At 34.1% G+C, this 16,449-nt stretch overlaps 1 protein-coding gene across 1 annotated transcript; it reads left to right on the plus strand.

The window, feature by feature from the left end:
- Positions 1 to 3,227: 3,227 nt before the first annotated feature.
- On the plus strand, positions 3,228 to 16,226 carry Lysmd3 (LysM domain containing 3). Its single transcript, XM_076856032.2, has 3 exons — positions 3,228 to 3,418; positions 7,555 to 7,820; positions 12,535 to 16,226. Exons 2-3 carry the CDS (start codon positions 7,566 to 7,568, stop codon positions 13,198 to 13,200), a joined length of 921 nt encoding a protein of 306 aa, XP_076712147.1. The 5' UTR covers positions 3,228 to 3,418; positions 7,555 to 7,565; the 3' UTR covers positions 13,201 to 16,226.
- The last annotated feature ends 223 nt before the right edge of the window (positions 16,227 to 16,449 follow it).

Consider the following 16,449-nt stretch of genomic DNA (forward strand, 5'->3'; position numbering starts at 1 on the left):
CTTATATCAAACAAAACATTCGGCATTTGGTTTTTTGGAATTGGCTAACTTCACTTAGCATTATCTTCTCTAATTCCATCTATTTACCTGCAAATGCCATGAATTTATACTCTTTTATTGATGTGTAACTCTAAATTCTAAGGTATATTTGACTGTTCTTTTATCCACATTATGGCCAAGATGTGACTATACTAATCACCATGTTTAAAAATCACAGGGTGAAAGACAAATAGGCAGGTCATCTAATAGATCTTTCAGCTAAACAGGTATCTAAACCATGCAGAGTTTTTTTCCCTAAGACTTCTAGAGAAGATACACAATAATTTTCTCTACATACATATTATTTGAAAATCAGAGATGAGGTTTTTTTTTTAAAGATTACGCCATAATTCAATTTAAAATTCATTTAAGAGATTAGGTATTTCCTTAGAATACAACAGTATTTTGCAATTTTGCTTCTTGAAAATAGACTGAAGAATAAAAGGCTGATAAGAGGTTATAGGAAAGAGCAGAGAGTGAAGGAGCAGGGCTGAAAAAATCAGAGAGTGGGAATCAAGAAGAAATGTAAAAAGAATTCAAGTTTTGTTACTCCTTCATTTTTTTTTTTTTTTTAATTTCTAAAGTGAATCTTTCCACCAGGCCTTCATCATTTAATATTAAGTACAGACTTAAGAATGATTAAGAGATGCATGGTTCAATACAGGATAACTATAGAAAAAAAACAAGTTTAGTTCTTTAAAAATGAGATATGTTCACTTTTAGTAATTTTAATAATGATAAAAATATATGATAAAAATAATAGAAATATATGATAAAAATAACCACATTTCTGCCACATCTTTTCAGACTGTCAAAAATTTCTTGAGTAACTTTCCAGAAAGAAAATTTAATTCAGCCTCCTGCATAAATAAATGGGGATGTGGAGAGGTGTACATGTAAATTTTTACTCCAAAAGGAAAATATCATATTTCCTATATGATGCTTTACTTTATCATTAAAACATTTTGAAGATTTTTTTTTATTTGCTTAGAGTTATGCAAACTCCATGACAAGGGGACCTTGTCTTTCTAAGCACTGTGTCTATAATGCCTAGATCAAAAGCTCTTGTTTTTTTTTTTTTTTTTTCCTACAACAAAATTTCTTAGGGAAATAAATAAATCAGAAAATTAATTAAAATTAATAAAAATCAATATAGATTAATTCATTCTTTTGATCCAAAGTATAATATACATTTTAAAAAATATACCAGAAGTATCTATTCAGTTACTGGTAAACATTTAGAATGTTCTCCTTTATAGTCAACATTCTTGAAAATATGTGTTAAATCTTAACCAAATGTAGCTAAGTGAATGTAAGGTAGTTACTTAACAAAGAGTCCAGTCAATTCCATTTCTAATTCTGAGAAATATTGCCAAATGACACTCCTAACAGGTTGCTTCAATTTACACTCTCTTTACCATACAACTTTTACTCTGGAGCAACTCACAAACCCTGAATGTTAGTAACAAAACCACACATTCCTACAAACTACACATTCTTCTATCTATGGCTTTTTAATGGAAGCTGTGGCAGATGAGATCTCAAAAAAACCAAAATTCCTTTTGACTTTGCTGAGCACTGGGGACATCATTTTTCTCAAAGACAAAGTATTTGTTCTTACAGACCACAGTGTTTTGGAACTTGGCCAAAATTCATGGCTAACTGCTTCCTTTGTATATTAGAATAATAAAATATAGTTCTATCACAGCTTTTTTGTAAAAAGTTCAATTATTGCATTTTTTTCAAATAAAAATTACAATTTAGAATATGCAGTTAATATTGAGAAAGTGTTTAAACAAGGGATACAGGTAGCAGTCCTGTAGAAGTGTTTGAAATTCTATCTGGGTCTCCCAAGGATTCCACTGCTATTAACATTAAAATAAGAAAAGTAACCTATATGTAGAAAGAAGGTTGTATTCCCATTAACATTCATGAGGGCTGAGCAGCTGAAGCCCTACACAAGTGGGGAATATGTCCTTTGTCTACTGATGAGAAAATGTCTCAGTGATAAATGGTTACAGACAGGGTGTCACGAGGGCAACAGCACACAGAACAGCTTCAACAAACTTTTTTTTTAAGTCTTCTTCTGAAGCTTTTTGTAGTATTGTGGAGCGTAGTGCCTATCATCTCAAAATAAAGGCTAATACTGCAATACAGAATTCCTAACCTTTGCTGAAACACATCCTAGAAAACCAAAAACATACCGTTTGAAAATAATTTAGAACAAAGTTTCAACGGCTTCAGGAGGTATTCAGACATTCTGAAAAGGAATGTAGCCAGCATAATGGCTATTTCTGTCAAAATGGATATTGTAATGAGTTAGCATGGTAGTCAAAGTGCACCCTCTGTAGTGTCAACACTGGGAAACATCAGATTCATTAGAATGGTTTTACATTCATTTACATAAATTTAAACATGTTTATTCTCATTTAGTAAGTTTATGAGAAATATCATATATGAAGACACGAATTTCTTATTTAACGAATAATATTGCACAGAATCCAACATTAACTACCAATGACTTCCAGTTAATTTTTAAACCGAAATAAATTAGGTTACAAGTTGTTGACACGCTTGTCTCATCGAGCCTGAGAAAAAGGCCACAGGGCAAACACTTCCTGTGGCCTGGCTCTAGGTGGCTCACTTTCCTCACCTATAACCACGAAGGACGCTATAACCCCAGTTCGCCAGTATTTTGCCTCTTCTGCAGATTTTAGCATGAAGAGAGGTATAAGCATAGCGCAATTTTCTAAAACAGGGCTATCAACACTGGGCATTTGCAGTGTTCTTCCCCTGAAGAAAACTCCAGATACAGAGTAAGAAGAAATGTACAGTAGCTCCCAGACAGATTCTCAGCACTACTCTCCTTGGGGACAGTCTCGGGCAGCGCTGTGTGGACGGTGCACAAAGGCGCAGGCAGCAGATCGTCGGGCGTCTAGAGTTGACGCGCGAACTTGGAAGGACTAAGCTATTCCACTAGGGAAGAGGAGGCGGGGCCTAAATGGAGAGGCAGGGCAGGGCTGGAAACAGAGCCCCTCCCCGGGCCCCAGGCTGGCAGGCGCCTGCGTGCTGGGCGTGGGCCTGTGGTTGGACGCCTAGGGTTCAGGGCTCGCGGTTGCTCCTCAGTCCTACGCTTCCTCCCCCGCCCCTTCCCACCTCCGCCCACTTGACGCGATGACGCATCGCAGGTTTGCGGACGTGGCGGCGGCGCACGGTCGGGAAGGCGGAGACGTTGGCGGCAGCTGCGGCGGTGGTGGCAGCGTTGGGGGACCTGAACTGCTAGATAACTAGGCTCGGTCATGAACTTGCCTGGGACAGGAGCGGTGGCGGCGGACCTGGCATCCGTCTCCTCACTGCGTCCCCCTTGCTAACGGGACAGGTAAATATGGCGGCGAAGTGTGTGTGTGGGGTCCTGGGTTTGGCAGCGGTGTTGGACTTCAGCTGAGTCCTCCCTGGAGTCCTCGCGGAGCTCGGCCGCAGGTGTGGTGGGGCGGCGGCCTGGAGCTCGGACCCGGTTTCGCTTGGAGGACATCCCCGAGGCAGGGAACATCTTTGATGCCAGTTCCGCCACAGTGCCTGTCACACTATCGAGGAAACCTAGGCTCCGAGGAAGGGCTTCTATCTGCCCGATTTCCGGGGCTGCGCTTTTCCCACCCAAACACAGTATTTCCCCCGCAACTTTGCGTTGGCGTTGATTATTAGCTGATGACATCTCCTCCACATTATCCAAGTGTGACGTTGTGACAGAAAAATCTGCCGTTTAGTCTTTGTTAGGGATGACAGGGAAAGGAAAAACAAAAGTGTGCAGTGGAGAGGGAGGGAAATTAAGTCTTTAAAAACAAATTTTCCCCTGGTGGACACAACCCTGTGATTCTGTCCCAGTGCTGAACTAGCGTATGGTATTTCTTTTATCGCTTCCCTCTTAGGAAAGTCAAAGCGAAACACCAGCAGCAATTTTTATATATAGTATGACGGTGTTTGGGAAACCATTTGCAGTTGTAGACCGAACTGATGAAAGCTTTTAACACTGTATCCACTGGTAATTTTTTTTTCCCCTCTGGCCTCTTGTAATCTGTGTAGCATGAAGGCTTGTTCCAGATTTCCTAAGATGTATTTCATGCCTTTTTCCTGCCCTAATAGAATTTTGAGAGGGGCGAAGAATAGAGCCAGAAGATTTGGATACTTTGTACTTTATAACCTCTAAGTAGTTTGTTCAGATAATTATCTTTCTGGGCAAAGTCTTTTTACTTCCTTTAGAGGCACAAGCAATTCTTTGGTAATTCAAACACGAATACCCAGTTTGTGTTATATTCTCTGCCTGCATTTTGTTGTAAAGGAGAGTAGAAAGAGAATCCATGCAGTTCTAGTCTTTTAAAAAAGCAATATACTATGGAGAGATATTGATATAAATATCCAAAGTGTCTAGGAGGTATTGCTTAGTGACTTTCAGTTAGTTGTACTAAGCTATGAAGTTTTAAAAATAAGATTTTAGGGAGAAAAAGTCTAAAGGGACACAATAATCAGGTCATTATAGCCTCATGTATAAATTGCAGTTTATTAAGTGATACTCAACTCTTTTGATCATGGATGCCTTTTGAGAATATGAAACAGTATTCTTCCCAGAAAATGCACATGTATAAAATTTGCCTATGAATCCACAGGACTCACACAGATACCCTTGATTAAAGATACAAGATAAAAAAGATTTGGTTACATAAATGGAAATAAAGTTTTTATCTTTGTAGGAATATGTGTGATCATGACTTCAAAACTGCTGAGATGTGAAATGTGGGTAGATTGCCTTAGGTGGCTGTCAAGTTAGAGATCCTACTTCTTGGTAATAAATAAGGTAGAACCTCTGAGAACAATTGAAACAATCTAATACATAGCTGTGGTTACTATATGATGTGAATAGAAAACCTTAATTTTTTAAAGCATTACAATGGGTTGGAAACCAAATTTTAAGGATTGGATTCAAGTATGAAATAGCTTCAAAACATAAGGATGTGCCTACCTAGAGAATGTAATCTATTGTCATCATTTTACAAATTCAGACTTTTGGAGTTGTACTTTTCTGATTTTTTTTTTTTTTTCCTTTCCCTCTTGGTACTCATTCATAGTGTTCAAAACATAACAATCCTTTGTCTAAACATCATTTGTCCTCCTTGGCTTCCATGGCATTACATTTCCTTTTCCTCTGGACATTCTTTTTTCATCTTTTATGGCAGAACTTCACCAAGGTACTAAATCTTGGGCTTCTTTTTTTCAGGGTAAGGAGCCAGAGTTATTACAAAAACAAAAAACAAACAAAAAAGTACCTCTCTACCCACCATTTGTATATTAATGAATTTTTGTGCTATAGTCTCATTATTAGGCTCCTTGAAGTTCCAAAGGACCCACTAATTTATTTTTCTTCTTTTTTTCAATTAATTTATTTATTTTAATTAAGTATATATGACAGCAGAATGCATTTTAATTCATTGTATACAATTGCAGCACAACTTTTCATTTCTTTCTTATGATGTAGCATTACAGCATATGTGCAGTCATACATGTACCTAGGGTAATGATGTCCATCTTATTCCACCATCTTTCCTGCCCCCATACACCCTCCCAACCCTCCCTCCTCTTTGCCCAATCAAAGTTCCTCCATCTTTCCCATGCCTCCCTCCTCCCTGTTATGGATCAGCATCCATTTATCAGAGAGAATCTTTGGCCTTTGGTTGGGGATTGAGTTACTTCACTTAGCATGATATTCTCCAACTCAATCCATTTACCCACAAATGCCATAATTGTATTCTCTTTTAAGGCCATTGTGTATATATACTACAGTTTCTTTATCCATTCATCTATTGAAGGGAGTCTAGGTTGCTTGCACAGTTTAGCTATTGTGAATATAGCTGCTGTGAGCATTGATGTGTGTGGCTGCATTACTATAGAATGCTTATTTTAAGTTCTTTGGGTATAGACTTAGGAGTGGGATAGCTGGTTCAAATGGTGGTTCCATTCCAAGGTTTTTAAGGAATCTCCATACTGCTTTCCAGATTGGTTGCACCAATTTGCAGTCCCACCAGCAATGTATGAGTGTGCCCTTTTCCCCACAACCTCACCTGAATGTTGGGTTTCTTTAAGGTTCAATACTGGGTCCTCTTTTCTTACTCTGAATTCTGTAGGTGATCTCATCTATTTCAGTTTCACTTATGTGCAGATTAGTCATAAAATGATAACCTAGGCCTTTCCTCTAACTATATAGCTCACTGTCAGAGATATTGAATATAGTCATGCCCCCACTCCTAGCTCTTCCAGCTATCTATAGCTTAGGGAATGGCACCACAGTTTATTCACTTCTGCAAATCAATAATCTTGGCGTGATCTTTAACTTCTCTTTACGAATCTGAGCCACATTGAAGCTTGAAGTATTTATCTCCTAAATTCCTCTCAACTGCCCCTCTCCACCTTTCAAAACAATATCTGAAAGCAGTCTAATCCTTTCTTATGTGAATAAGTAAAACAAAGCCAAAACAATGTGGAATTAGTTTTTTAGGTTCTTGTGTTTATTTTGAATGAGAATAGCTCAACTTGATGAATGTGTGTTGGGAGTGAGTATGCAAGTAAACAAAAAATATTAATTGGTAGATGTTTTTAATTTATATCAATTCTCAGTCATAGTCATAGAATGCTTTTTCTAAATTACAAATAAAAATCACAGCTAAAATCTGTTCAGTCTTGGGCTGGAGTTGTGGCTCAGTGGCAGAGCGCTCACCTAGCATGTGTGAAGCACTGGGTTTGATCCTTAGCACCACCTAAAAATTAATAAATAAAGGTATTGTGTCTATCTACAACTAAAAAAATACACTTAAAAAAATCTGTTCAGTCTTTATGTACCATAAATTCAATTTGATGAGTACTCTAAATTAAATTGGGTGAAGAGTTTTCAGGGGAAGAAAATCCCTGGTCAAAGAGCAAATTCATGGTCTATATAGAAGGCAAATGCTGTACTAAATATAAATTCTGAAGTTAACATCTTCCAGACAATGATAGGTGTAAATATATTTCAGTCTCATGTGAACTTAAAATACACAAGCCAGAAAGTTTTGAATTCGTCACAGTTTGTATATGTATGTGTAAACATACTTTGATTCTATCAGAACTATAGTTGTAAATTTAGCCACAGATTTTTAAGACGTATATGAAAATAATTTGCCTAATTTTCTTCCCATAGTCAGAAGAAGAGTAACTTATTTTTTTTTTTACCAAAAAGAAAAAAAAAAATGTAGCATTTGCCTTGTTAAAATATAATTACCCCTATATGTTTTGTGATAAATGGTCCATTGGATTATTGTCTCCACTACCAAATATGTTTGTTGTACTTCAACAATTATAAAACTCGAGTTTTAAGTAAACTAAAACCATTATTTAAAAAAATTTTTAAAAAGAGTAATGTTAAAACTAATGTAAATACATCAAATTGATCAGCTGCATCCAGAGTTTTCTGTTTTTTTTTCCCCCTTCCAGATTTTGACAGTATGGCAGGGAGGCATCAGAATCGTAGTTTTCCTCTCACAGGAGTTCAGTCAAGTGGTCAAGTACATGCTTTTGGAAATTGTACAGACACTGATATGTTGGAAGATGAAGCTGAAGTCTATGAGCTTCGATCCAGAGGAAAAGAGAAAGTCCGAAGAAGTACATCAAGAGATAGGCTTGATGATATTATTGTACTAACAAAAGATATCCAGGAAGGGGATACTTTAAATGCAATAGCCCTTCAGTACTGTTGTACGGTAAGTTTTAATTTAATTTCACATAATGCAGTTCAGAATAAACTTATTTGTTCATTACTCTAACCTACTTGAAATAAATTTTGTGTCCTTTTGTTTCTTTACCCCTATTTTGCTTTTTTTTTTTTTTTGGTCTTTTTTGCACAGAATCCTGTATCATGTCTGTGGATGGATATAACTAATATTGTTTCTTTCTGTACTTTTGTGCTTGAAATACTGTGTGTGTGTGTGTGTGTGTGTGTGTGTGTGTGTGTATTTGAAGGTTGATTATTTTTGTTTTCAAGATTGATAATATTGGGCTGGGGATGTGGCTCAAGCGGTAGCGCGCTCGCCTGGCACGCGTGCGGCCCGGGTTCGATCCTCAGCACCACATACAAACAAAAGATGTTTTGTCTGCCAAAAAACTGAAAAATAAATATTGAAATATTCTCTCTCTAAAAAAAAAAAAGATTGATAATATTATTCATATTACTTTACAACTTGTGTTTTCATTTCTTAGTATTTGATGGATATCCCTCATGATCATCCCTCATAGTCTTAGTTCTAACTCATTATTTTAATACTTATATAATGTTCATAGTATTAGTAAGATATCTTCTACTCATGAATAGTGAGAATTTTCTTGGTGTTTTACAGTGTGCACTATCATCATTCTTTAAAAGATAGTACCTTTTGGGGATAGGTTCCTAATAAAATGAATGACATTCTTAATTTCAATAGATAAACTCTATTTTAACCCATTTTAAATCTGTGTTATCTCCATTTTGGGCCTTTAGCATAACATGTTTTTATGTTAATACATTGATAAAGAAACTGGTTAGAACATTGATTTTATAATTTTTTGTTGTCATACTCCCAATGGAATAGAATCTGAAATGTAACTAATATGTACCTCCTTGCATATTTTTAAGTAAATGTTTTAATTCCACCTAATAACTTAAAGCAGTTACAAAGGAATGTAATTCCAAGTGTTGTCAATATTAATGTTAAAAAATACAATAATTAGAATACTTCTTAAATGTATCCATGGAATTCTAAATATTATCAGGATTTGCTATCTGAAATCTTCATTTAAAAAAAGATATATATATACACACACACACATATGTACATATATATGTATATTCTTTTATATATATTTATATGTATAAACATATACATATACACATATGAGAGCTGTTTTTTAGTAGTGTGAAATTCTTTTATTTTTTCTTTTTTATTAATATTTTCATCTTTTCACAGAATTTTTCATAATGTAAAATATTTTTATACTTGAAAAACTTTTACTGATTCCCTGTATTGCAGTAGGAATAAACACATTTATAGATTTTTAATATATGAATGTGTGTGTATATATGTGTATATATATGTAAAAATTGAAATTGAATGCTTAAAAATTTTCCTATGATCATGAGGTTGTACATATTATTTTTTCTGAATAAAGTAATTATAATTATTCAATAATATAATTAAAATTCAAAACAAATACAATATAGATTTTGATTTAAAAATTTATAAGAACTGAGTGGTAGTTTTTGTTCCCTAACTTGTTCATGTATAGCGACACAATTCCTGTCATTATTATTGGAAAATATAAAATTTAATTTTTTAGTGCAAAAAAATGTTGTATACATGTTTTATAGAGAAATAGATGAATGAGAAATACATTGACTGAATGTGTCTTGTCAGAAGACAAGCCAAAAACAAGGTGGAGGTCCAAGAGAAGAGTATGGTCCAGTAGCTTTTTAGAGAAAGCATTAGCTTTCCTTCAGTTAGTCTAGTAAATTTTCATAGGAGGGAAATTTGAAATGCCATTTGAGCAATAGGTCATATTTCAAATGAGGTGAAAAGGGGAAAGTGCTTCAGGCCTATAACAATGGTGTAGAGATTCCAAGAAGGAAATAAGGTGAACAATAGAAAGAATTTTAATAGGTGTTTCAGAAATGAGTGGCACAGGCTGATTGGGATGAAGCACTTTGAGATAACTGGGAAAAGTTTAGTCTATATTGTAAAAGAACATCATTATTATAGTTTTAATAGAAGTGAAGCAAAATGGTGGCGGAAGGAATTGGAAAGGATCCAGAAAAGAGATTGTTGGAATAATTCAATTGAAGATTATCAGGGATTAGATCAAAATAATCGTGAGTAGGATAGAGAAGAAGCTGATAGAAAATGTATTTGGAGAAAATCAAAGGATGTATTAGTTGATTTGTTATTTGAAAGGGAGAGTCATAAAACTGAATAACTTAACATTAGAGGAGAGATGGGATTGGTCACAGTATTGGGGAAGTTGATACAACAAACTTAGGGTATTAAGATAAGCAATGCTTCCTTTTGGGCGGCTCTTTTTTTTTTTAAAGATGGACACAATATCTTTATTTATTTATTTTTTATATGGTGCTGAGGATCGAACCCAATGCCTCACATGTGCAAAGCAAACTCTCTATGCTGAGCTATAACCTCAGCCCCTGGGTGGCTCTTTTAATAGAAAAATAGTAACCTTAGAAAAGGATTTATAATAATCATTTTTAAAATACAGTAAGTAGTGCTGTATTTTGCTTATAAATGATCTTAAGAATTATTTAAAATATGCCTATTATAAAACAGTGTTGAGAAGAATAAAAAATTCAAGGTTGAAATCCTAAATGCAATCCAGGAATTTTAGCAAAACAGAAAACATTATAAGTACATTCAGAGAGGTAGATGCTAAATCTTTGAAGCCTTGTTTAGAAAGAGTATTGAGCAGTTACTATAATAGAATATAAACAAAAGAGCATTTAAAGAAAATGGGGTCAACCTTTGGGGGGTTTAATCAATTAATTGTCATTTACTATAAAACAAAACTGCCCCAAAATATTATATGATGACAAAGCACTCTTTATATTTGCCATCTTATCGCTTAGCTATTCTTCAGTCCTGTACCCCTACTCCTACACATACACACTCCAAGAGAACTTTTCCAACATGATGACCTCTTTCATTCTTCATAGTATTTGATCACTAATCTACATTTGAGTCTGTTCACCACTTCCTCCTAAAAGCTCTTCGCTTGACATGCCTGTCTTGGCTGGTTTCAGATTTTCCTACTACTAATATTTAATAATAACTAACATTCATAGCATTTATATTAGTGCTCAAAGTGTTCCACATATGTTTTATTTATTTATTTTTTAGATTTTTAGTTGTAGATGAACACAAAACCTTTATTTTTTATATGTGGTGCTGAGGATTGAACCCAAGTGTCTCACACATAACAGGCAAGCACTCTACCACTGAGCTACAACCCCAGCCCATCTGTAAGGTAGGTTGTAGAATCACTAACATTTTATAGGTATGGAAATTTGAATGCAAAATGGTTAAACAAGTTGCCTCAACACACAACTAGAAAGTGTGAATCAGGCTTCAAACCTAGATACCTATCTTTTTTAAAAAATATTTATTTTTTAGGTGTAGATGGACACAACACAATGCCTTTATTTTTACGTAGTGCCGAGTATCGAACACGGATCCCGCTCGTGCTAGGCGAGCACTCTACCCCTGAGCCACAATCCCAGCCCTAGATACCTATCTTTTAACCACCATTGTATATTGCCTTCCTCGCTACTCTTCTAAATCTTTGTGGATTTATTGACATCTCTCTCAAATGTTGCCATTCCTCAGGGATATAAATCATTCTTCTGAGTTTTCAGACATATGTCTTCAATATCTTCCACTAGTATGTCTCAAGTACCTCAAAGCCAATGTGTCTAAAATCTGTTTATCCTGTTCTCACCAAACACAGTACTACATATCTCATTGAATGGTATCATCATACATGCAGTTGACCAAACCACAATCTAAGTTCCATCTTAGACTCAACATTACCTCTCTGATATCAGTTGGATAATACATGATTAGCTTAGATTAAAACATTGATAGGAACAATAAATGGGAATATTAACTTAGATGTGGTGAGAGAGCCTAGCATACTTATTGGTAATCTGAGAAATGCTCCTGTCTTCCCGCTCATCACAATGGCATAGGATATATGGACAGTTGGAGGTTATTTAATATGTGGAGAGAAATCATCTGTGACTATATTACATGTGACAAATGTATGCATTTACACTGAGGAGTTCAGGGAAAAAATGGCCTTAGAAGACAAATGAGAGGGATGAATTACTATATTCTTAAGATTTTTTTTACACTTTTAACATCTTTGAAATTTGCATGATGACTTCATCATTACATTTGGTGTTTTTTTCCTGCCTTAAAGATAACACAAAATAATGGTACATCTTAGAGTTGATGGCTTCTTAGTTTTGATAAATGATGGCACTTGGGTAAGTTAACATTTGCTTACATTCCAATTGCCAAATTGTAATAAAGAACATAAGTATCTGTAATGCTTCCTTTGCAAATTGTTTAAAGACACAACAGTACAGTGATATTTGTGCATGATATACAAAGTGAAACAACTAGAATTTACTTAAATTATATTAGTGTTACTAGTATGTAGGTGATTATAAAAAGTGGAGATTTCCTAAGCCTGGTAGATCAAAAGCAGTTTAGATTCTCATCTACAAGTAAAATTAAAATCTCTCTGGGTGTGGTAACTTAATATTACTAATAATTGAGCTCAAATCTTTTCCCCTCTCAAAGAAATGAGATCAGTGACAATTGTTACCTCTGGTGTGATTTATAATTCAGTTGAATGTTTAATTTTTCTTTTTTACAGGTAGCAGATATCAAGAGAGTTAATAATCTCATCAGTGATCAAGACTTTTTTGCCCTTAGGTCTGTCAAAATTCCAGTTAAAAAGTTTAGTTCATTGGCTGAAACACTTTATCCTCCAAAAGGAAGACAGGCTTCACGTCCTTCATCTGTTCAATATGCTCCAGAACAACAGGAAGTTTTGCCAGCTAATGATTGTCTTTCTTCTAGTGAATCAGCTGGCAGTTTTTTAAAAGAAGTAGATCGAGACATAGAACAAATAGTAAAGTGTACAGATACCAAGAAAGAGAACCTTAATGAGGTAGTGTCTGCCTTAACAGCACAACAAATCCGTTTTGAACCTGATAACAAAAACACCCAACGCAAGGATCCCTATTATGGAGCAGACTGGGGAATAGGCTGGTGGACCGCTGTAGTGATAATGTTGATAGTAGGTATAATAACACCAGTATTTTATTTGCTCTATTATGAAATTTTAGCTAAAGTGGATGTTAGTCACCATTCAACAGTGGACTCTTCACATTTCCATTCAGGAATCACAGCCCCATCACAGCATAGAGAAATGGAAAATGGAATTGCTCCAACTAGAGGAATACATGTTGGTCAACAAGATGATCACAAACTATATAGAGAAGATTCTCAGCCACCTGCTGCTCAACACAAAACATAGCAATTAGCTCATAATCAAAGTAATAGGGATCAAGTGTATCTGGAATGCGGTGACTCAGTTATATCCAGTGTCCACTTCCGAGGCAGAGTTTAGGGTGATTGACGATGCTTATGTTTTTTACCTTTCTAAAAGTTTTTGAGCCATTTACAAGTGGATTATGTATAAAATCCCTGAAATTGCTAGTTGTTGATGTTAAAAATAGTCAATCCATGAATATGTTATATGAATGCTTAAAGCAGAAATGAATTTAAATTTGTGCTTAGGAAGTTCTCAAATTGGAAGATGTATCATTTTTCTTACTTAAGACTATTTATGTTTAAATATTCTCCTTTTAAGATTATTCATGTTAAATTTTTGAATCAGCATACTGATAGTTTCAGATGTTTGCAACTGAAGAAAATTTGTGAACCACCAAAATATTTAGTTGCAAAAAATTTGATTCTGAAATTATTCTTGATAGTATTTAACATTCATCTTAAAACTTTAAAAACATTTAGGACATGTGCTATGAAAACACAGGTAGAAAAAAATGGAAACATAATGTATAACTTCTACAATAGAGGTTGAGAAATAGATTAAATATTTTAAGACCCCAAAATAATGTGTTATGGTTGGGAAGTTGCCGTTTGATCACTAGAACACTGGATTAGGTCAGGAACCAAATGTAATCTTATCTTTTAAAGAATGCTTAAGACAGACCCTTTAACCTCACCTCTGCTTCTATTTTTAAAATATTTGCCTCTGATATTTGAAAACATTTTTTGTACTTCTTTGATGAAAAGTGTTATACATGTATAGATTAGCATTATTTAGGAAATAACTCCTTACATACTGTGATAAATCATTGCTGTTACATATAGTAACAGGCCTTAATTACATTTACTGCCTTAGAATATTACTTTATGTAAGTTAATATAAGTTTTAGAATTTAAACATTGTTTCAGATGGTCCAGTTGGATTCAGTATAGGTTAATTAAGCAAGCTCATCTCTACCTTCACTTTGCAGCACAAGTTAATAAATCAAAACACATCTTTATTACCTTTGAGGTCTATTGTAGTTCATCAAGCAAAAATAAAAACAAGAGGCCTTTTGCATTAAATAGGAGATAGTTGCTGTATTTGTTGATCTCTTAACCTGTTTTTCAAAGGGAAAATATCCAACCTAGACTTTTTCCCCCCTAATTGTAGCATCAAATTGAGGGAAAGAGGCCAAAAAGTGGATGGTTGAAAGGACTTGATAGTACCATTTTTATAAGATATGCTGTGGATCAGCCAGTCTGACTAAATAAGAAACGTTTGCATACTGATCATATCATTTTTTTAAAGTGTGTGTTTTAAAAATGTTATTAGTTTAATGACTCAATAGATATGAGTTGTGGAGTCTGGATTGCCTGTTTTGTGTATAATAAAGTATATACCTTAAGATATATAATACCATCTCATTTTCTGGGTATATTTTCTGATATTTCAATATTTTACATCAGAAACTCTAATCTTGGTATGAAATGGTATAAATATTTATGGTAATTGGGATTTATATACTTTCAGGAGAAAGCATCATAACAAGGACAAAGAAGCCAAACATTTTAAAGTCTTTGTATATATCAGAGGACTTTAGAAAATGACCAGAGTGTTCAATAGGAAAGTTGTGAATTGATTTTTTTCAGTAAAATAATTCTCAGTTGTTTTAATGTGCCTTGGGTATCTGGAAACGGGGAGTATGATCTTTCAATTTATGCTCATTGCTAATTTGGCTAGTTTATATACCATTTAAGCCTGCTGAAAAATCAAGTTTTAGGATAGTAAATGCAGATTATTTCAGTTAGAACAGTCTTGACATCCTTTAAAGATATATTTACATCAAATTGATAAGGTTAGAGTCACTGATTCATTTTTGTTAGCTTTACTTTGAAATTGTGACAAAGGGGTCTGATTACTTAAAGTAAGAAAATACTGAAGTTGGCTAAAATTCATTTCTTTCTAGTATCCTTTTTGAAAGAAATACATCATATCCTTATAAAACACAATCAGGCAGTTTCCCTTTTCTGTATATTTGAATTACATATAATTCTCTCTATATAGGTTATATATAGAGAATTAAAGAGTTTAATCTTTGTTTTTAAAAGAAAAATTGCTTAAGAATGCAGATTTGAAATTTTAGCTCTTAAAAAGTACTAATATACATTCAATTTGTTGTAAATGCAAATTACGTTATATAATTAGATAAGCATAATTGTTTGATATTGGATTTTAATTGTGTTGAAACCCTTGTCTGAATTTAAGGCCTTACATTTGTATGTGTGTATGCAAATGTAACAAAACTGTGAATCATAGTATTTGGCTTACTTAAAAATTGGGAGTTGCAAGTAAAGAAAAAATACATTATTTTTAGGGCAGGTTTTTTGGTTTTTGTTTTTAATTTTGGATAGACATGGCTTAAAGGTTGTTTTGAACCTAAATGGGTAGCCATTTAGGTTAAATATTTTTGCTGTCCACCCCTAGAAAAAAAGATGGGTTATGGTCTCCTGGCCCTGTTAAGAATTACAAAGAAACATGTAATTTCAAATCATCTTCCCAAATAACTTTTTTATTTACTTTCTTTTCTGGACTTTTACTTGCTTGGTCAGTGACCTAGAAAGTTCTTTAAACAAACCACTAGTTAGTAAGATCTACTTCCAACATTACCTATTTGGGAATATGAAGGATATAGTTAGTTTTAGAAATATGAAGTAAAGGTCCAGTCAAAGTGTTAAAAGGGTAAAGGTGGAGTTCAGTCTATTTAAATGGTGCATTATAATGGGAATCATTCTTAGTTTGAATTACAACAATGTTGCTCAGGAAATCAGTATTTTTCTTCTAAGTATGTGCATATTGCACTGTTAGACCATAGACATATTTGCTTTATTTAATTCATTTTATGTATGCAAAATTTATAAATCTTTTGTATAATGTATTTTATACAATTGTACAATGTAATAATAGAACATTATGTTAAGTGTACATCTGTAAAACTGGTTTTTAAAACTTTTTGCCCTTTGTTTTTCATATTTTAAAAGATGTAAAATGTAATAAAGTTTCTATTTTATTATTCAATCTAAAATTCAGGCTGGTGAGTTTAATTGACTAAAGCAAACTTTTCTTCTCTACTTTCAAACTGACATTCCAGAGACACTCTAAGATTGAAAACTTGCCAATGGTTTATGAGTTAAGGTTTTTACTTGCTGTGCTTAAACAAAATCTTCTGGATTA

Source organism: Callospermophilus lateralis, chromosome 5 (assembly GCF_048772815.1).
Source record: "Callospermophilus lateralis isolate mCalLat2 chromosome 5, mCalLat2.hap1, whole genome shotgun sequence".
In the NCBI taxonomy this organism is placed as follows: Eukaryota; Metazoa; Chordata; class Mammalia; order Rodentia; family Sciuridae; genus Callospermophilus; species Callospermophilus lateralis.

Excerpts from the sequence above, each read along its gene's own strand:
- Lysmd3 (XM_076856032.2), top strand. The coding sequence starts at position 7,566 with ATGGCAGGGAGGCATCAGAATCGTAGTTTTCCTCTCACAGGAGTTCAG. Across the intron at positions 7,821-12,534 it reads CCCTTCAGTACTGTTGTACG|GTAGCAGATATCAAGAGAGT; the intron begins GTAAGTTTTAAT and ends TCTTTTTTACAG.